The 21881-nt window shown below is 41.5% G+C and overlaps 1 protein-coding gene across 1 annotated transcript; it reads right to left on the bottom strand.

The window, feature by feature from the left end:
* Positions 1 to 1781: 1781 nt before the first annotated feature.
* Positions 1782 to 21342, bottom strand: galnt17 (polypeptide N-acetylgalactosaminyltransferase 17). Its single transcript, XM_068713271.1, has 12 exons — positions 20657 to 21342; positions 20161 to 20519; positions 18845 to 19028; positions 16250 to 16416; positions 10689 to 10863; positions 9754 to 9951; positions 9067 to 9184; positions 6238 to 6423; positions 5704 to 5841; positions 5161 to 5256; positions 4481 to 4642; positions 1782 to 3130 (listed from the first exon to the last, which is right to left on the bottom strand). Exons 2-12 carry the CDS (start codon positions 20399 to 20401, stop codon positions 2996 to 2998), a joined length of 1800 nt encoding a protein of 599 aa, XP_068569372.1. The 5' UTR covers positions 20402 to 20519; positions 20657 to 21342; the 3' UTR covers positions 1782 to 2995.
* Between the last annotated feature and the right edge of the window lie 539 nt (positions 21343 to 21881).

Raw genomic sequence — 21881 nt, 5'->3', positions numbered from 1 at the left:
TTTTCTACATACTATGACATTTTTGGTCCTTTTTTTAAAGGAGTCATAGTATATTATGTCGAAAAAATTCATAATATCGGGTACCAAAAAAATACATGAAAAGTTATAGAATGTCGTAGTATAGTACATTAAAAATATCATAGAATGTTATGCCAGAAAAAGTAGTAAAAAGGTCATTGCATAGTTTGTCTAAGAATATCATAGAAAGTCGTAGCATAGTATGTCAAAAAAGTCATAGTATAAGGTATGAAAAAAGTACAAAAAAGTCGTAGTATAGTGTGCCGAAATAAGTCATAGTGTAGTATGTCTAAAAAAAGCCATAGTATGTTGTATTATTTTTTTGTATATTATTTTGAAAAGAGCTGTTTTTTTAAAATACTATACTATGACTTTTTTTGTTTTATCAACATACTACGTACTGTGCATTTTTCCTACATGCTATGACTTTTTTTGAAATTTTTCTACATACAGTATCATGACATTTGTTGACATACTATACTAAATCAATTTCAACATACTATGGCTTTTTCTTTACTTTTTTCACTTATCCGTCTATGACTTATTTCGACATACTATATTATGACTTTTTTTTACATACTATGACCTTTTTCGACCCACTCTTTAATTTTTTTTTTAATCAATTTTTTAAATACTATACTTTTTTCACTCTGATCAATCTTGATATAGGTATGAAGATGAGTAACTGGACAGGATTCTACCTTTGGCCAATATCAGAACGACATAAGAAAATAATAGGCTCTTCTTTTCACGTGTTTTCTCGTGAATCTGAGAAGACTGGCCAAACTATCCTGCGGCTACACACCACCCTCAATCGACATGTGGACACACGCTGCAAGAGGCTTTAAAGCCAACACACTGAGCTTAATGCAGTAAGAGGTACACCGTATTTACCTCCATTGGCACACTAACCCAACACTGATCGATTACACTGATTTACTGGGCCGACTATATCCCCCTTATACCTACCTACAAGCTAGCTGTCCCCAGCGATGATGAACTGATGTATCAAGTCCAGCTGACAATGATCAGCTCATTGATTCTCTGGCAACAGCTCAGATCAGATGAACCTGTTAGTTGGCCTTCGAAGACGACTAGAACCCAGAACCAAAGTTCGTCACAATACTATACTCTGGGTGTTTTAATGATGATCTATAATGCTATGACTCATATGCATTTTCATGACATACTGTATATGGCTTTTGTATAGTATATGCATTTTTTGTTTCTTCTTTGACATACTGCTCTAAGGTTGTTGTTTTTTTTAAAGTAACACCTTAATGGTGTTTTCATTTTTTTTTTAAAATACTTTATTATGGCTCTTTCATGAAATAATATACTATGGCTTCAATGGCTTTTATACTATGGCTTTATTGTTACATAATATGCTATGGCTTTTCATGACTTTTTCGACAAACTATGATATGGCTTATTTATGTGTTTTGGACATATTTGACTAGCTAACTGTTTTGACATACTGTACTATGGCTTTTTGACACCAATGCAAGGGTTTCTATGACTTTTTTGGCATACTATGATTTGACGTTTTCATTGCTTTTTATTTTTATGACTAAGCTATGGCTTTTTTTGACATACTACACGTTTTATGCCTATTATGACTTTTTAATAACATTGACACACTGTATTATGATATTTAAAAGAAATTACGTTAAACTCAGTTTTATCAAACACAGTATGTACTCAATTCATAAAACATTCAAAAACAGCAACTCTATCGTCAGAAACAGTAACCATGCAAAAACCAGGAAACCAGTTGTTTATTGGAAGACAATCTTAAGAGCAAAAAATCCAACTGATAACATGGAATTAATTGAATTCATGACATCATATACATCTCAATACAATAATAATACGGGCTTCAAAGGCCTCCAGCATTTCCACAACACTTGTGCACTTTTCCAGTCTGGATTCCATCTTCCTCCTTTAGTCTGCAGTTCTATCTCTGTGTCCAGAAAAGTGCTTCAGGCTGCAGCCTAGTAGGTTTGGCCATCTTCAGTATTTATGGCACTCAGCAGTTAACAGGATTAATAGGCTCAGCTCAACTAAACTTTGTCCCCATGTGCATACAGTACTTACAATCATGCTACAAGATGTACTGCATTTGGTGCTATCGAATGCTTTGAGTAAAAATGACGATTAAAAAAAAGACAAATGCATCCACGACATATAAAACCATGATTTTAGCCCAGTAGCCCTCAAAAATGTGATTTTTTTTTTGATTTTTTTAGATGATTTACAGCAACTGCAAACAGATACGCTGTGTTACACCAAGCAATATTTATTGTTTATTCCTTTATCTTCAAATTATAGATATTTACAAGGTCTAGGCTTCAGTAGGAAGAAAATAAAAATCACTTTGGGGCATTAATGTTTAACTAAATTGAAAGTAGAAACTCTTTCATTTTCAGGAAACTTAAACTAAAAAGCGGAGAACCACTAATGAAGCTTATAACAAACTACCAATGGATTCTGATCAGTGCATATTACTGAAAATGTAATTCCAGGTGTTTTTAATCTTCTACACGTCTTCAAAGACAGAACATGATACAGAATGGAAGTAATCATTTTGAGGATGAAGATAGAAACCTTATTCCCCCCCCACATAAAACAGAACACAGTTTTGGCTGATCACATCTCCATCGTTACACCTAAAAACATCGTAGAGAAGAAGTGGCAGAGGAATAATGGCAATGTCACATTGAAAGCCTGTCAAATTCAGATGGACAAACAGTTCTCATGCTAAATTTGCATCATTTGAACGTCCCCTTTGTGAAAATCAAAACACTTTTCACAAACCTCGTATCAGTATCTCTTTCAAACCACCTCTGTCTTTTCTTGAGATTATGAGGAGTCTGTTCCCCATCAGCTGTCCCTCGGCCGAGCCGAGGTCAGGGGACGGCTGTTGAAAATGTCCTCGGGTGCCATTGGTCCCGGTGACTTTGGCGAGTCTACAAGACTACTGCTTCATGGTGTTCTTGATGGTCCACCTCTGCCCAGAGCAGGGGTGCAGGACAAGCAGGTGGCCGAAGTAAACGTTAGCTGGTACCACCTCCAGACAGCGTCCCGTGGCTCGATTTATGAGAGATTCATTCTGCAGGGCGGGGAGGACAGACAGCGTTCTGGTTTTATCAGTGTTCACAGATGGCCGTGTACCACGTGTGACTGGGACAGGATGTGACAAGACCCATGCCAGATGTGCACAGATGTTTTCATTTAATCTTCTCAGGATATGTATTAATTATTTTATTCTTAATTGTGAAAAATGAATAGGACTTTTTTAATTACTTTTTGTATGAAATACATTTTATGACTTGTTTATGGCATGCTATACCACAAACTTTTCATAATTTTGTGACATGCCACACTATGACATTTTCTATACATTTTTTTGATCCTTTCACAACATTTTCTATGGCATACTATATTATATGAATTATATTCATTACTACCTGTTTACAGCTGTACACAGTATATACTGTATAGTATAATCTTTTAAAAGTTTGGAATAGAATGACAAAAAAGCTTGATTAGGTGGCTAAGAGGACTATTCTATATATTTTGTATGATCTTTCATGCTTTTAGGTTGTACAAAGTCCTCATTACAAATATGTTCATTTGTATGAACAGCCTACAGGGCAGTGAAAGGAACAGCTCCTTCCTTGCTAAATGACTGTAATGTAATGTAATGTAATGTATGAAGGGTTTGTTTTGTTCATGGAGATGAAAACGCTGAACAATATATCAACCCGACAGTCAGAAAGAGACAAAAATACCTCTGAGCAACAGTTCATCAAGAATAGAAGAAACCCCCAGACATTGTTAAAATAAACTAGAAGCTTAGCTTTAAAATATGTGCAGATTTAAATAGAATCAGGCTCCTGTTTGAGTGTTAAGTGCACAATAATGCTGCCTAAAACCAGTGGGAATTAATAGGCAACATGTTGCTTTGGCAAAACAATTCTTCAAACTTCACAATAGAAATAGAAGTTTAGTCAAAGGTTAGCACTCAGGGAATACCAGCTGAACATAAATCACAGTTTAAACCTATTCAATGTGACCGTAAAGAAAAACGCACTCACTCAATGCTTAGAGCCTAATTTGCAGCGATGTGGTCAATGAGGGTGCCTTCTACTTTTCCGGAGTGGAAAAAAACTCTAAATCAAAGTTCCAACAGTATTTTCCTGTCAAGCAACACAGTAGGGACATCACTGACTAAATGGAAGTTTGAATAATAAAAAAAAAAAAGTTGGTCTCCTGCATGCAACGCGCACCAAAAGGTAAAGGTTTAATCTTATTTCATCCCATCAATTACACCTCTCTGCTTTTTTCCAAGGTTCACATCAGGTTATCTTATTTAGCATTCACAAATAATGACAATCTGATTTACTTGTGAGCAAACAAATTATTTCACTGCGGAAAACAGTTTTTATCGACTTCTCACCTGAGAGAAATGCCACGTCTTCTGCTTCACGTTGGTCACCTTATCACAGTTGAGAAGCTGAGGAAAGCTGCTGATCTGATCGTCCACCACACAGCGAGTGTCGTCCCCGGTGCTGCCCAGAGGGCCCAGGAACAGCTGACCCTCTTTGGTGTAACGTCCTAACTGAGGCAAAACACAGAGACAGCACTCATACGACAGTCAAAAACATGGTAGGTTGTGCCTACTGTTAAGATTCCCATCGCATACCCAATTTTTGTGAGAGATTTTACTCGAGTGACCACTTTGTCCGATTGATAACTTAGAAATGCAACATTAGCGTGTCTTTTGTAGAAAGGGTGATATTGTGCTGCACTCACTACCAGAACTGAAGTTTAGCTCTGTTAGCTTCTAGCATTTTATTACTGGAGCCAATACCTATGCTTCCTGAAGCCCATATAAAATAAAAAGAGATAGCCGGCGGGCCGAAGGGCTGAGAAACTGACACTGGCTGACTCAGCGCTTTAGCGCAAAAAGTGCAACACAGAGATATTTTTATCCTGACAGCAGAGCTCTCTCCTAAGAGGCTGTAAATCATGTCACTGGTGAAAGACGCTAACGAGTAGACCGGGGTTTTCAAGAAGGAAGTGGTGAGAGATGCACTCGGCGGCCATTTGGCTGAGCCTCTGGTGTCCGTGTTGTACCTGTGGACCCCATCCATGGCAAGGGTGCAGGGTGGCCGTGTGGTTCTCCTTCATGCCCTGATCCATACACAGGTGGCTCGCTTTGGAGTTACGGATCTGAAATCAAAAAAGCATCACAAAAAAAAAGAAAAAAAGAAAATCACACTCAATTTGACTTGGCACAATTCTTTGCACAAAGTCCTAATATTCCCCAACAGTATTTAAGTATACTTAGTTTTTTGAATCCATTGCCACTGCCATCTATCACTTTATGTAAGATAAAAAAGATTTGGATCCAAATACAGATTCAGACATTCTATACATTTTATAATGTTTTACGATAACAAAGGGCAGTGTGCAGAGAGATCTTGTAGGTATCTCTTTGTGTGTTTGGTGTTGAGATCATTTTTTCTACAAACCCCTCAGGATTAGGTCCTCTCGCCTATCTCTCACTCATCTGTTTATTCTAGTGGTTTCCACTCGTGTAAATGCACCAAGCATTCAATGTAAACGCTTCTCTTCACGGTCTCCTTCTCTTCCGTGTCTGTTTGACTGCTGACTCACCTCGCCGTAGAACAGCGTGTTGTTGTACCTCCTCATCTCTGGGTAAACATTGTCGAGGTACCACTCAAAGCTCTTACACTGCAGACTCTTCCTCAGCGCAGCCCTCTGAGAGATGTCTCCGTAATCAATACCGTGGTTCTGCAAAAGCACAAGGAGTCATTATGGGGAGTCTTTGCTATATGTTTTCATATATTGTAAATAATTAAATATAATTATAAAATAATAGCTTAACTATTATAACATAAATATTATCCATTTTTCTATGATTTTGTATTGATTACTAGCACAACAATGATTCAACTAATTCCCAGTTCATACAAGTTTGTACATTTGTTATTCAAAAGAGCTGATTAAAAAAATGATCTGCAGCACAGGAAGAGTTGCTCTTAATATTTGCACCAACAGCACCAATAGTTTAAGCGCGATAAACAAAAGAAGAGCACAGTAGTTAGCACTAGCAGCCACCGTGGTAAAGTTTACTTTGGTGTCTAGGACTAGTGACATCCTCTCGCCAAAGCAACGGCCCTCCCTCACCTCCATGGGGATGTTCCAGGCCAGGTAGACGTTGGACTTGTATTCGTCCATCCAGACCTCGGCCACGCGTAGAGCGTTACGCCGCGTGTGGAAGGCTATGTTGCTGTGGTAGGGTTTCTTCATCCGTGCGATGTGAGCCACCCTGGAACAAGGCAGCACCTCCATGCTGCCTCCACACAGCCACACCTGCAGACAGAGATGGGCAAAAATACATCAAAATGTATTTTGATACAAAATACCCCTCAAATAAATGTATTAAAATATAATACAAAATACTGGTGCCAGAAAATGTAACAAAATACAATACATGTATTTTGTATTTAAAATATAGGAAATACTTTTTTCTGGATTTTCTCACAGAGAAATGCAGAGCATTCAGGTTTGGGCTCTATAATGTACACAAAGCTCTGGTGAACCCCACAAAAAGGAAGAGCAGTCATAGAACGTCTAAGCAAAGCTAGTAAAAGACAACAACTTGATTGATTATGTATATATATATATTTTTATTAATGGGACTTAACAGCCCATAAACTTTGGTTTTGTATAAACGAGAAAATATTCATCACATATGAATAGCATCACACATTAGGCCTATGTATACTATAAAAGCAAAATATAGAAGCTCCCAATCTCCCTCTACCTATAGCTAGCTACTCGACTGATAAGCTAACTTGCTAAACACTGGATATGCACTAGCCTAGACAGCATGCTAACGTCATTAGCATGTTAGCATCGATCGCTAGCTTGATATTATAACCATCACCATGTATATACAATAGGCTATGTAGCCAGACCCAGACATAAATTATACATCAAGCTAGTTGACATCTGTCACACTCAGATACAATATTTATCTTGACAGACAATCCGTTGAACTTGAAGATCTGAAGACTGAACTCGTGAACTGTTTTTTGATTCGTGGAGAAAGTATTTTGAGTATTTTAAATACAAAATTACTCCACTCTTAAGTATTTTGTTACCAATTACGTTAGATTTTTTATCGGCCCTATCAAATACAAATTACAAAATACTCAAAAGTAATTGAAATACGTATTTCAAATACAAGTAATAGAAATACTGCCCATCTCTGCCTGCAGATAGGTGGTGTAAAAGAAGAGGGGCATCAACTTAAAGCCAGCAATAATATTATTTTGGCCACAGGAGGGCAGGAAACATCAAAACAAGCCTACATATACAACCGCCACTATATCCCCTACCTCAAGTTTATAACTGCTAACAGCATACATGCCTCCTTAGCATTTGGAATAATTTTTCTGATCGCCAGGTTAATTTAAGTCCAGTGCTTATTCTCCTGTTAGCTCTAGTTTGGTCTCCACCAACTCTTTTTGTTGGAAAAGTGATGAGTGGTGAGACTGAACCACATGCGCCATAAAACCAAAACAGAGCGCAATGTGCTGTTGAGGTACAAAGCTGGGTATTAATTATATGATTCATGTTACAGATTAATTTAATTTAATGTCAACATCAGGGAAGATATGATGAAATCGGTTTGAAAGAAACACTAATCCAAAGGTAGAAAATGTTAAAACACTACCGGTCATATATAGACACTGTGAGAGATTTAGAGATGCACCGATCCGATATCAATATCTGTATCGGTCCCGATATAGGAAAAAATTCTAGATCGGGTATCGGTGACAATGTGACCGATCCATAAAGGCAAATCTATTCAGTCCAATTATATGCGTTGTGCTCTGCGTAACGTCATGCGCTAGCGAACTGGCCGCATAGATTGTTTTCAAAATGGAGCGAGCGAAAGGATCAGCCATCTGGAACTTTTTCACACTACCTCAGCCAACACATTCGACAGCTACCTGCAATACGTGCGCAGCGATGGTTCCAAGGGGTGGCACTAAAACTTCAAGCTATAACACAACCAACTTAACCACCTGGAACCACGCTACGACATGGTAAGCCGAAAATATTTGTCGGAGACGGCGCTACCTGAACTGCACGGTAAAGTGTGCAAACACATATTGAAGGAGATAAAAGATGTCAAATCGATAAGTTTCACGACAGACATCTGGAGCTCCGACGTTTCCCCTGTGTCACTTTTAAGTTTAACAGCACACTGGCTGGATGAAACTTTTGTGCCACACAGTGCAATGTTAAATGCAACAAACTTTCGTGGGTCACACACCAGCGAAGCGATAGCAGCTAGCCTGAAGGAAATGTTTGACAAGTGGCAAATTCCGTTGAGCAAAATCCACGTGATTCTGAGGGACAACGCCAGCAACACGAGAAAAGCGATGGACAACCTGGGGGCGCGTAGCGTCGGCTGCGTTGCACATACAATGCAGCTGGTTGTCAACGAGGGACTTCTGTCACAGCGTGCGGTCAGAAAATTATTTTTTTTAAATCGATTCAGCACTGTTTTTCTCTATTAGATCGGTATCAGATCGGTATCGGCCCATACTAAACCTCAGATATCTGTATCGGTATCGGAAGTGAAAAACGTGGATCGGTGCAACCCTAGAGAGATTTGGAAAATGTTCGATATACTTTCCTTTGTCTTTTAGACAAACAAAACAGCAACAAAATAACACCGCAGAACAACAACAACAACGACAACAAACACTCCAATCTCTCTAAAATGTGCAGCAGCAACTTCCCCAACCTTCCCACTCCATGTGACCCATTTATCACCATTGCCCTGCTGTGAGCAGCACACAGAGGGCTGGTCCTCCAGGACTCTTAATGGGGCCTCATTTATCAGCGGTGCCACGCTACGGTGGCCACTGCTCCACTTAAAGCTACAGGGGTAAAGCGGGAGCGGGGGAAAAAGAGGAAACTGGGTGACACACAAACCCTGATGCCCAGTTCGATGTTCTCCCCTCCATAGACATCCATGCCCGAGTCGAGCAGGCCGAGCTCCCCAAAGTAGTCGCGGTTGGCCACGAAGGAGCAGCCAATCATGGCGGGAGTCCTGCGATGAGGAGAATACAACAATACAAGACTGACGTTAAGACCTGCAGGTGTGTGTGCAGCATTGTGAATGTAAATTTAAACCTGAATGAATGTGGTTTTGTATGATTTCATACAGTATGGATGCAGATGTTCAGTATGTGAAGCTGCAAGTTTTTGTTCATGTTTAAATGTGATGCATGTATTTTCACTTTCTATTTAAAAAAATGTTGTTCTATTTTCTATGTTTTTAATCTGGTAAATTATCAGTGTTTATTTAGAATTTTAAAATTGAAAAATCAGATTATGAAAATCAGATTCAACACAATTATCTGGTTAAATAGATTATAAAAATTCCATTTCCAGTGCAGACACTCTAAGCATTTTTTATAAATATATATACCATATTGGGTACCACACTCCCTCAAAGTATATATATATATATATATACTTTGAGGGAGTGTGGTACCCAATCAGCAGCATAATTTGTCTTTTTACCCTCGTTTTGACGAACTTTTGACAACGCGACCATTGTTGCATTCATATCCATGCTCATCGGAGTGTGTGTTTCTATAAATGAAGTTGGCTTGCCTGATGGGAGCGGATATGTCCCCCTCATCCCACCACTGTTTGGGCGGGTTGATGTACATGCACCACAGCTCCCAGTTGTAGCCGTGGCCCGAGTTCTCGTAGCGCTCCACCTCGAACGTGTCGTGCTTGATGTTGTCGATGGAAGGCAGAATAATCCTCTTGGGGTCGTCCTTTATTCTGGCTAGCACCGGCTCGGCCCTGATGAAGAGCAAAAAACACATACACATGGACACACAGACTAAAAGAAACACACGGCACAGAGCTCCCCTTCAGATCTCCGCTCTCTCACCCACTTCAGTCGGTTACAAGGTCCCTCAAGCTGTACCAACTTTATTACTAATTCTATTTGATTCCGCTCAGTGCAGCTCTGGGGGGCATGTGTCTATTTATGCTGAGTGAACTGGGTTGTGTACGAACTTTAAGGCACGCACTGAGCTGGAAAACGAGCGGGAGACCGAACAAAAAGGTGTCAGCGGTACGCGGTAAAAAATGCTGTGAGCAGTCAAGTGTCTACGTCCGGGCCAAATAAGTTTCATCTTTTAAAAGATTCCTTGAAATGTACGTTTATGAACAGGCTTCTGAGAAATGTCCCATGTCTACTTCATTGCTCGCTTTATGTTTCGCTCGCTATTTGATGAGCTGTATGTCCTAGGGTATCTTTTAAACCTGATTCTGCAGGCTCTACCCGTCTCCTTCGCTCCTTATCTTAAAACTTCTCAGGTGTGAAATTGCTTTCTGCGTGATCGTTTTATGCTGCTTCTGCTATCCTTTGTGCTTTTGCTTCGATGATTCTGTAAAGCACTTTGTAACTTTCATTTTAAAAGTGATACACTAAGTCCATCATTGTTGCCGTTTTCTTATCGTGTTTTGTAAGTCAATGGGTCGTACTCATTCAAGAGAGAGACGGAAATCCTAAAAATGCCCGACTTACTCACCAGGACGGGGTGAACTCCACATGGGCGTCAAAAAATCCCGTCACCTCGGCGGTGGCCACCTTCCAGCCCTCAATCCTGGCTCGGATCAGTCCCTCCCTCTTCTGGTTCCTGACGATCTTCACCAGGCCGGGGTAGCGCTTGTTCACGTACTCCTCCAGCGGCCCTTTCAGCTGCTCTGCAGTCCGTCAAACAAAGGTAACGCACAGAACCACGAACAACAGGTGATGGTTAGAGATCCTGTCTTAAATTTGGGCCACACGCACACACCCACAGTGACGATAACACTTTAGATGAGTCATCCAGAACAACAAACTGTTCTTGTTGGAGCAGCATGATTATATGGATTCATTTATGAAATTCAAGTGATTGAAATTTACTTTATTCTTATATCAGGAGAAACCTTGGAGATTTGATCCAAAGAGTACCGGAGCCCACCAATTTAATGCAACAGATTACTTCACTAGAAGACTAGCCACCACAGATGCTGATATACAGTAGATGCTTTGATCAAATCTACATACATCTCGCTGATACTTTGTTTCATTTACAGCTCAGAAGAGAATTACCATACTACAGGCATCTTTGAAACAATTACACAAAATAATACAACCTATTCTCATCAACATATTGAAAAGAATGACTTCTTACTTGTTTTACATGATCTTACATCATCTTTAATGTTCTGTTATTAACCTACATCGTCACTAATCATCCTACTATGTATGTAAACAGTGTTGGGGAGTGGTGAACTTCATATAATCAAACTAGTAGTTAAACTACATTCATCTTTTCACAGTGTTTCAAGTAGTTAAATTACTTCATTTGCCATTTTTGTGAAGCTAACTACTGAAATTACAAAAAATTTTGGGCCATAAAAGGAAAGCAATGATTTTTCATTTCATCATTGCTTCTTTACTTCAATTGAACACCTTTTGACCAGCCCCGCCCCCCTGTTTCTTTCATCCTGACTTCTGTGAAGGCATGCCTATGCAATGCGTTCGTCAGGCAGCAGCCCAGTAGAGTCGAGTTGGAGGGGCCTTTTCTGCGAGCATCCGGAAGGTGGGGGTCATTTTAACACATTTATTACAGGTTTTGTGGTAAAAATGTGAATCTGATGATGCTGAAACCCTTCTAGACACTTTAGGATGTCTTGATGTGTTGCGTGCGGCTGCGAGGGCCAGGCTGGCCCACACTGCGGTCAGGGCCCGTACAGTAACCACACAATGCTAAATAGAAACTCTGGCCGGTTTGTAACATATTTAGTTAAGTACCTTAATACTTTAAGAAACTATAACCCTTCAAGTTGTTATATTTATATTTTAACTATGCTATTCATAAAAAACTTTGTGTATGAAGTTTTGAAATGATCAGCTAATTGCTAAATTAAAAAAAAAATTCAGATGGATTCGCTACATAATTAAATAAATAACAAAATTTGACTGCTTCTCTTCATAAACTGTAATTAGCCAATGAAGAAATGTTGCACATTCAACGCTTTATATTGGTTAATTACATTTAACCAATAGCAGCCTCCAGACTAAAATTCAATAAGTTATAGTAAACTATGCGACATCATAAGAAATGTATTTAAAAAAAGAGAAGACTGCTTAAGCTTTTAGAAAATGCGAACACACTTTGCACACAAATCATCACCACAGCATGTCAGCTGACAGACCCAATGTTGCCATAATAGTAGACATAATGAGTTTACAGAATCTTAAAGCAAAAAATATATTTGAGCAATTCAGCTGGCCTGCTGGTGAGCTGAGGTAGCTGTACCTGTAAGAGCTTCACATCAGTTATTTCCTCGGTTTATTAGAATGATTATCGTATCATGTCTTGTCCAGGTCTGACAGAGATCACCAACTGTGACGTATGCAGACCATTGTCACCGTTTGATTTCATCCCAGGCCTGACAACCAAAAGCAGCAATTACACGATCAATTTTTTTTTTTTCAAAGACACACAAGTGAATGAATAACACACAGAAACATGAGAGACGACATCAAATCTGCTCTCTCTGTTCCCCGCGGTTCTGTTTCGAGCTCCAGCCGACTCCAATACAACACCAAACAGTCTGCGGCTTCCTGAGTGTCAAAGACTGCACCACCTTTGATCTCCCAATCTACTCATCAGCCCCCCCCCCCCCCACACACACACACACACACACACACACACACACACACACACACACTAGCAACCCTTCTTTCTCTGCATCACACACACACACACACACACTTAAAAAATTCATTTCTCATGCTCTCTGTGTTTTCCATCTCTTTCTCTCTGCCTCTCATGATTTCTTTCTCACTCGCACTCTTGATCACAAACTCATTTCCCATGCTGTGTCTTCTCTCTCCCTCTCTCACAAACACACACACACACACACACACACACACACACACACACACACACACACACACACACATCACATCGTTCATACACACTTTGCGCCACGGAGCCGGGTGACTCGCGGGGCAGGCGGTGAGAGCGGTGAGTGTTATTTGTTTGCATGCCTCGCCCTCTGAGCCGCTGCAATCTCTCTTCCCCCCTCTGCGATGGATGGCTGGCTCTCAGCCAAACGGCCATTTCAAGTGAGAGAGGAGTGGAGCGCTGGAAAACACTTATTTGAAAGAATAATGTCCTATATATATATATATATATATATATATATCTTTCTTATTGCAAAGACCAAACGCCCTTTTTCAGCGCGAGGGTCGTGGGACAGAGGATGTTGTATAATGTACAGATTGTAGAACCCTCTGAGGCAGATTTGTGATTTGGGGCTATACAAAATAAATTGAATTGAACTGAACTTAATATGAAAGGGAAAGTCCTTTTAACAACAAGGGTTTTCATAGTTGTGGCACACAGTAAGATCAGTACGACAAAGAGAAAGAAACATGAGCTGTGGAGACGAGCAGACGGGTTGTACGCCAGCTTACAAGATGAATTACTTTATTTAAAAAGGTAAAACTGATAGTGAGCACAGGAAAAGTGTGTGCACAGTAACAGCAAGAAGGCTAAGGTTAAATTTGAGGCGTAAAGTTGGTGTCTAAACTACTATACCACCATGCTACATTACCAAAAACTACAAACAAATAAGACCTAAGTTGTCATGAATAAACCTGAATCACAGCTGAAAGGAGTCCCCAATAGATACACTATTTGCTATTTACTGATAGAAAAACATTTGCCAGAAACTACAGAGCCCAGCTCTTCTGTGAAATGTTTTCGCATTTAAAAGGAAAGATGTGTATTTGTGAGGCTTAAAAAAAAAAAAAAGCTTTATGACTTCAGTAGAAATCAGTGGGCTTAGGGCTAAGTGAAACAGGCAGGGTAGGGAAGTGTTGAGTGACAGACTAGAATGTTGCTGCTTTTGGATCTTTCCATGAGATCTGACGACAATAAGAGCGATAGAATAACAGCCTTTTCCTTTTAACACTCGACCGTCTCATCCCTCCTCACGTCTCCTCCTTGTTTGTCTTTGCTTTCCATTCTGTCAGATTATTCTCTCTCTCTCTCTCTCTCTCTCTCTCTCTTCCGGGTATCCATCGCCTTGCACTCTCTCCTCCTCTCTGTCCGACCTCATTTATCTTAGAGCCTCTCTGTCTCTCGACCATTCCCTCCCTCTCTCTCTTTCTGCCACTCTCTCTAATAGCCTGGTTTGCCCCTTCAGCATCTCCTTTCATTCTTTGATGCCTCTTCATCTCCGTTTCTCTCTTGTTCCTTCTCCCTCCTTTTCACTTTGCCTATTTTCAATCCCTTCAGCGGTCTTTCTTTCTTTTTAGTTTCATCCCTCCATTAATTTCTCTCTGAACACCAACACCCTTTGCTCTTTATCCTTCCTGTACCTCCTCTCTCCTTCTCTCTCTCTGTCTCTCTCTGTCCCCTCGTCTCACAATGCCGGGCTTGGCAGCCCTTCCCAATACATAAGACAGGGGCATCTCTCCCGTGACATCCAATTGCGGTGCTCCGCCTCCATCTGCCCGTCTGCCCCGTAAAAAAGAATTCTACACCATCAGTCACCTATAAGCCAATGCTGCTCCTCAACAGCAGCGACTGTCGCAGAGGCGCTCATCTCTTTGTCAAGCCGATGAAGCCGTATCACAACTTTGTTGCCTTTGTCCCATGATGCAACACATCAAGGGAGCAACGTGTCAGCATGTTCATGAGTAACATACATGCTCCGAGTACGTAGTTTGTGTTATGTTGGGATGTTGCGTAATGTGTTTTTATTCCTACTCTTTTTATGCAACTGATGAGATTAAGAAGAGTTGAGGCTGCTGCCTACGCAATAATGTTACCTGTGGTGATGAACCACATGCCTACATGTTTGATGTTTAGTTAGTCAATTAGTTTAGTTAGTTAGTTAGTTTAGTTGTCCATATATGCAGAGAAATTGTAAGTCATTGTGAAGAGCCTTTAAAGGATTAGTTAACCATTTGAGAAAGTATTTGCTTTCTGGTGGAGAGTTAGATGGCAAATACTGATAGTTATTTAAGCCGCCAATCACCGGCTGATTTGTGCATCATAGAAATTTGTGCATTAATTTTCTATTTAAAAAAATAATAATAATAAAAGCCCAAAATATTAACAAACAGCCCTCTCGTCACTTAAGGATATTGGCTGAATCTTTGACATGCTGTGATTAAACCACTTGTGAAAGCTAAATGTAGTGTAATGTCTGAAATACTGCAATATCATTCAATATACTTTGTCTCCTTTACAAAATCTCCAAAATTCAATCATTTTTCATAGTGACGTGGTACAAAAAATAAACAGGAGCGAAAACATAACCTCTCTGGCAGAAGTAATACAAATCTTGTCAAGCTGACAGAGTGAAATAATTTCCATCATTTGTTGTAAATGTAACACTGACGGAACAAAGTTTCCACTCAAACGTTACGACCAACAAATCAGTGTACTTCATTCCTCTACCGTCTTTTTTATGACTATTTGATGACACAAAATGAAAAACACATTATTACAAAGACACAGAATGATTTCTTGACTATTGTGCTGTGTCTCAATTTGGATACTTCTATAATTTGGTACACTTCCAAGCAGTACACTGTGTACACTATGTACATACGCAATATTTGACCGCGATTGTCACCCGCAGTAAAGACGAATGTACTTTTACTTGCTTGTGTGTGGCCTCACCTTTCACACAAGGTTGAAAAAAAACGCTACCGTCTCGGCCATTTTCACCAGTTTGGTGGTCCCTCCGCCTCCACCGCGTATCCAAGATGGTGGACATAGAGGGTGAGAAGTGTGGAGCGCTCCACACTTCTCACAGGTCTGAGAACACCAACCAGTGCACTTTATTTTGCCATACTTGTCAGTTTGAACGCTCTCACAAAATAGCAAGAGTGGAGTACGGATTAACACGAAAGGAGACACAGCATCGGTTTGTTGCATCCCTTTTGTCAGGAGAGTACAGGCCATACTGTGTTACACTTACAACAGATTACACTGAGAACAGATTCAAATCAGAAGGAGTGAAAGAAGTTCCCTCATTTGAGACTTGGGATAGGAAATCTTCCATTTCTACTGACCGTCATCGCTGTTGTCGTCCACCAGGATGATTTCTTTGAGCAAGTGAGCCGGCGTGTGATTGACAGCTGAGTGGACCGAGCGCAGGATCACCGACAGAGCCTCGTTGACGAAGATGAAGATGAGGGAGATCTGGGGGAGATCTCTCGGGTAGCTGACCTTTCTGCATCTGCACAAGAGACACGCAAACAGACCACACCATCCGTAAAATAAAACCTCTCTCTCCGTGCTCGCCTGGCCTAACAGACCAAGCTGGCTCCATGGAGCTGCTGACATCTTTTTTTACTGAGGCTTCCTGTTCAACCAATCAAATTGGCCTTTTCACCAGGCGTCTGCTGCAGATAGGAGGCCTATTTTATTTCATTTGTTTACTTCTGTTTTGTTTAAACGGCTCTAATGAGAAGGAAACAAGCAGGGTGAGGCTTTTGCTCTGAGAGCTGAGGAGGAAACGCCTTCCTTCACTTTTCTGTCTTAATTCCGTTCATCAATAATCTTATTTTCCATGTGAAATTTTATATTAATTTAAATAATTTTATAATAAATCCATCATTTTCATGAAAATTCATAAGGTCGGATTCTATTTTTTTGTCTTTTTCTTTCTAGTTTTTCTTCTCCCTTTAAAAGCTATCTGACAAAAACCCCTGATGTTTTTGATATCTGTCTTTTCACAAGAAGAACAAAGGGCTTAAATTACAAATATTACAAACATTGAGGTGGAATATATTTGTGCTCGAAATATATTTAATTCAGAGACATTATTTTTTTGGAACAGAAGGACCTGGAGTTGCAAAAAAAATAAATTAAAAAAAAACAAAAAAAAAGGCACTGTGTTTGAAGAAGTTCCCATATTAAACCAAGAAGCATTGCAACAGTGTGAGGGGGAACATATACAAAAAAACAACACAGCAGTTACATATCACGCTGATAGGAGAAATATATGTAGCCCACATAATTTGCAAGGCAAGACACGCCACAGCAATTATGGTAATAAGAGGAAAGAACAGGAGGGGGGCAGGGATAGTGCAAATCAGTGTAACCAGTAACAGCGGCGTGTGGCGGCATGAACGATTACAAGTGGGAGAGTGGGAACTTGTCACATTACAAGTACAGCTTCATTGACTCATCAGCTGATGGCCCTTCTTTTTGGCATTCGTGTACTGCAGTGTCTTGTTACTAGTGCGCGTCAATACAGACCATAAGCTGTGTATCAGCCGACTCTTATTACTACTATTCGTGTTTAGAAAAAAAAGGCTTGGACAAAACACACAATCATCAGCGTATCCCCAAAACTACAGAGTTTTTCTTCTTCATCTCTTTCCATTTGCCCCCCCCCCCCGTCATTTCACCACCACCTCCGGCTCTGCAGTGTGAAGAGACCTTCAGTTAAACATAGCAGGCTCCTCAGACTCCAGCTTATACATGCTGTTGCTAAGCCTGAAGATATCACACCCCAACACGCCTCGCATGCCACTTTGATCCCGGGAAACATGAAAGACCCCCCCCAGTGACAAATGAGAGCGCTGGATTCAGATCCCCCCCCCCCAAAAAAAACACACGCACACACAGCTGGTGGCAGCGATTGGCCGAGGGCGTTCTCATCATCACTGACTTTCAAACAGAAGGGGTGTTACTCGCTTAACCAGCAATGTGGGCCAGCGACAAGACTCCTAAAAGGAGCATTTACGGAGAAGAAGCCTGCACCGTGCATGCAGATGTAAAAACACTGCACAGAGCTATCTGGAAGAGCACGATGTACACATTCATCACTGATATGTGAGCACAAATGGAAATACACCTTTTCCACTTGCTAATCCAAGGACTGCCTCTGTGTGTGTGTGTGTGTGTGTGTGTGTGTGTGTGTGTGTGTGTGTGTGTGTGTGTGTGTGTGTGCGCGCAACACAGATTGTGCCAGTAGACAAAACTCCTTTAAAAGTGCTACATTTGAGATTAGAAGCATTTGTATTGTCTCCCGAAGGCTCTCAACATGGCTGCTCACGGCTAACGGTGCTACAAGCACACAGAGGGAGACGCTTCATTCTACACACAGGTAGACAGGACTCCACTGTGCCTTTACATAGAAGGTTATTTGCTGCTATAATAATGCTCTGAATCCCATATATTGCACCTTTAATAAACACATGCATGAATAACACATGCATGAATAAGTAGAGGGAGCTGCTGGCATGAGCGAACAAGCATGAGAAATGTTGTTGTGCACCTGCATGAATCTGATTGGATGAGACGAGTCCGCTGATTACCACGCAGCTGTGAATGATCCAGTTATGATTGTGAAGCATGAAGGAAACAGCTGACGCCAATCAGCTAATGCAAGTGGGGACTTCATTACCTGAACTATCGCTATGCTTCATTTAAATAATTCATCAGCAACATGTCTTTGAATAAACAGTGTCAGGATTTCAGGGTCAATGCACAGAACGCACAGTGGACAGTTACCATTGGAACTACTTTATACCAAAAAAAGCAGATCCAATGAAAACGTGTTGCTGATGATATTTAAATGTAATTTTCCCAAACACTGTTGCGAACCAACGTTTGGGAGCGAATCAAAAAAGTGAACCCACTTGATATGCACTCACTTGCCGGGCCGGTGGTCCGGTATGGTCCGATCCAGAGAGATCCTGTCACTGAGGTAGGCGTTGTAGCCGTACTTCTCCCTCAGGTATTTGGCATCGCTCTCCTCGGCCGGCGACAGCGTGGCAGCAAGGCCGCCTTTACCCCGACCCCCGAAGCCCTCGATCAGGCCCAGAGATTTGGACAGACCTGGGGGGGGGGGGCAAAACGGAGGAGAAGATTGCATGTCAGGACGCTTTAGTCTGGCTGAGTCACTCTCCTCTCAGTAACACACTCTCTGTGGCTCGCGGCTGATCGCCTGCCTGCTCACCGCAGCTCCAGCCACACACAGACATACAGCATGTAGTCAGTCACTGTCAAAACAGGCGAACATCTGAGCTGAATTCATTTATGATAACTGGGGGGGGGGGATCCTGATAGAATACCTTCAACATACAGGTAGGGACACATTTGAGCACAATAGGAATGTGGGAAATAGGCCTAATCCAGAGCTTCCTAGACTCTTACTGGGGTCAGTTCTCAAGAGAGGAAACTCATAGTAACAATCAAAAGTCCAAAAAAATGCCATGTCTTGGCTGTGAGCTGCTAATGAAGCTTCAAGGTGTTCGCCGTTTCAAATTATGGATAAAGCAAGATTCTCCTCAGTGTCATTTGTAGGTGGCAGAGTGATTAAAGGGATTATTGTTCCACATGAGAAAAAAAAGCTCTTGCTCTGCCTCGACCCTGACCTTTAACCTCGCTGGTGGAGGAGCTAAATTGTCCTACAGGGACATGTACAATACTTAATGATGAGGGGGAAAAATGTTCATAGCCTTTTAATGCATTCAAGCTAGTCATTTGAAAAAGCTAAAAAAAATAAAAGGAAATGTTCTGCTTTTTGTTTTGTTTCTTGGGAAAAATATCACAAATGTGGCAAAATATATTATATAGTAGAATATAATATAATCCTCCCGTAAATTCAGGACAACCTTGAATTTCTGCACCAAAAAAAGTAGCAAAAAACCCACAAATTTGACATTTACAATTTGATGTTTAAAGGAATCAACATCTTGTTTTTGATCTTAGCTACATCTGCAGAGGTTACGTTTTAAATATATATAAAAAATATATCAAATTACATCAAACATGCTTAAAAATGCCAGAAACTGTGTTGGATTGAGAAGCTCTATTGTATGCTGTCAGACCTTCCTCAGATCACATTGTCATATCAGGCCCCCCCCTGAGAAAGTCAAGGGAAAAGTCGCACAGCATTGACTTTCCCTTCTTTAGCAGAATCCCCTGAGGACCGTCAGGATCACACGTTATTCCCGCTGCTCTTTACCGTTTAACTGCCGGTACACCACATCCTCCAGCGAGCTGAGCCTCTTCAGCAGCACCTCGTGGCTGACGCTGGGCCCCTGCTCTGTCCCGTTGGCCCGGGGCCTCTTCCCGGCGGCCGGAGCCTCCGGACCGACGGCTTGGATGCTGCGCGTGTTGCACTTGGCCCAGAAAGTCATGAACCCGGCGACCGCGAGCACGTTCAGCACCAGTAAGACCCTCCATCGTCTGAAGACAAAAGCCATTAAAAAGTCGCCGGTGTCCGGGTTCCGGGCGGTCGGGTGTGAGGGGGGGACAGTCCTCCGGAGAAGCCGTGTACGTGTCACAGATTCAGGGCTCCCTCGGTTCGCGATGCGCGGAGAGCTGCGGGGGGGATAATTCAGCAAAGCGGGGTTAAAACGGGCACACCTTGTGGGGGGGAACAGCAGAGACCAATAGAGACGTTACTGCACGTTTTGAGCCACTGCACCGATTCCTGGTTAATACATCTGCTCTCTTACCGTTTGGCACCGGGGTTATTTTAGGTTGCATCCCCCCCAGCTGAGGAATTTTGGGGCGCCTGGCCATCGGCTTTCATCCGCGTTAACGCCACTTCAAGCACGGGGGAGGGTTCATGCGCGGAAGATGTAAGACAAAGACACCAGCATACGGTGATCTTGAGGAACAGATACTCCTAAATAATTCAACACTGAGGATATTATCAAGTCCGGCTTGTTTTTTTTCCCTTCCTCCTTAGCGTAGAAGTCGGCAGTGATGCGACTGAGGAGGACCGCGCGCAGAAAAAAAAAATCCTTGCAGATGCTGCACAAGAAGAAAAAAAACCCTTTTTCTAACCGTCAAGTCAACCTCCCCGCTCCCACGGAAAGCCCGTTCACGCACATTCTCTTCCACCCGTCGCACGTTGCGAGATTCAAAGTGAGATGCAATTGAGGAGACCGCACGAGACCACGAGCAGATAGCGGCGGTTCAAGAGACGCTGCGGCGGCGGCAGCATCCTCCGGTGAAGGTGCGGACGATGCAAAGAAATACGTCCCGCTTCCTCGTTCTCCTTCATAATGTGTGCTCCTCATTCAGTCAGCGCATAGTGCAACTATTCTTTCTTCCATGTTGATCTGCACGCGCTTCTTGTTTGTAGTGCGTTGTTATTTCCTCTAATTCTCCCACACGGCGCTCAATAATAAGGGCGGCGGGGACAAAACGTGGAGTGGATCCGGTGACGTTTTACTTTTACAGCAGGTCAAAGGGGGGTGGGGGGTGTTTCCCTCCTGCCAGCCAATTATCTACAATTAGAGATCATTCAAATGTTTTACACTGGTTCCCACAGTGGGGCTCTTCAGTCCACTAATAGTCTTTAGGGTGGATTCTTTTTGTGTCTCTTACAGACAAAAAAATGTGTTTGATCGATTTCACTGCTATTTCACTCCCCAGAGTTGAGCGGAGTGGTTAATGTTACTCCCTTTAGAAATGTCACCATCCTCACAAAGCCTGCATAGACATAACCCAATTATGCAGAATATAGAATCTTCTTCATATAGGAGACATCTCATCAGATTAAGGTGCCTGCAGTGAAAAGTTTGACAGCACCCCGCGTGGTTTCTCCTTATCCCCTGAGGGAATTTATCTTGTGAAATGAAATAAGTGATGAATATATTACTGACATGCCGCAATATAGAGATATTCTATATTGACAAATGCCGCAATATAGAGATATTCTATTATAAGTAA

This window comes from Cebidichthys violaceus, unplaced genomic scaffold, assembly GCF_023349555.1.
Source record: "Cebidichthys violaceus isolate CVI_PGR_0920_01 unplaced genomic scaffold, fCebVio1.0.p SCAF_1, whole genome shotgun sequence".
NCBI classification, from domain to species: Eukaryota; Metazoa; Chordata; class Actinopteri; order Perciformes; family Stichaeidae; genus Cebidichthys; species Cebidichthys violaceus.
This window is presented reverse-complemented; position numbering and strand designations above follow the sequence as displayed.

Bases quoted from the DNA above. Each gene is read 5' to 3' on its own strand.
- galnt17 (XM_068713271.1), bottom strand. From the start codon at position 20,401: ATGGCTTTTGTCTTCAGACGATGGAGGGTCTTACTGGTGCTGAACGTG. The intron at 6,424-9,066 runs GTTTGTGTGTCA...CTCTGTCTGCAG, and splicing joins ACATCGAACTGGGCATCAGG to GTGTGGCTGTGTGGAGGCAG. The intron at 3,131-4,480 runs GTGAGAAGTCGA...CCCGCCCTGCAG, and splicing joins AGACGTGGCATTTCTCTCAG to AATGAATCTCTCATAAATCG.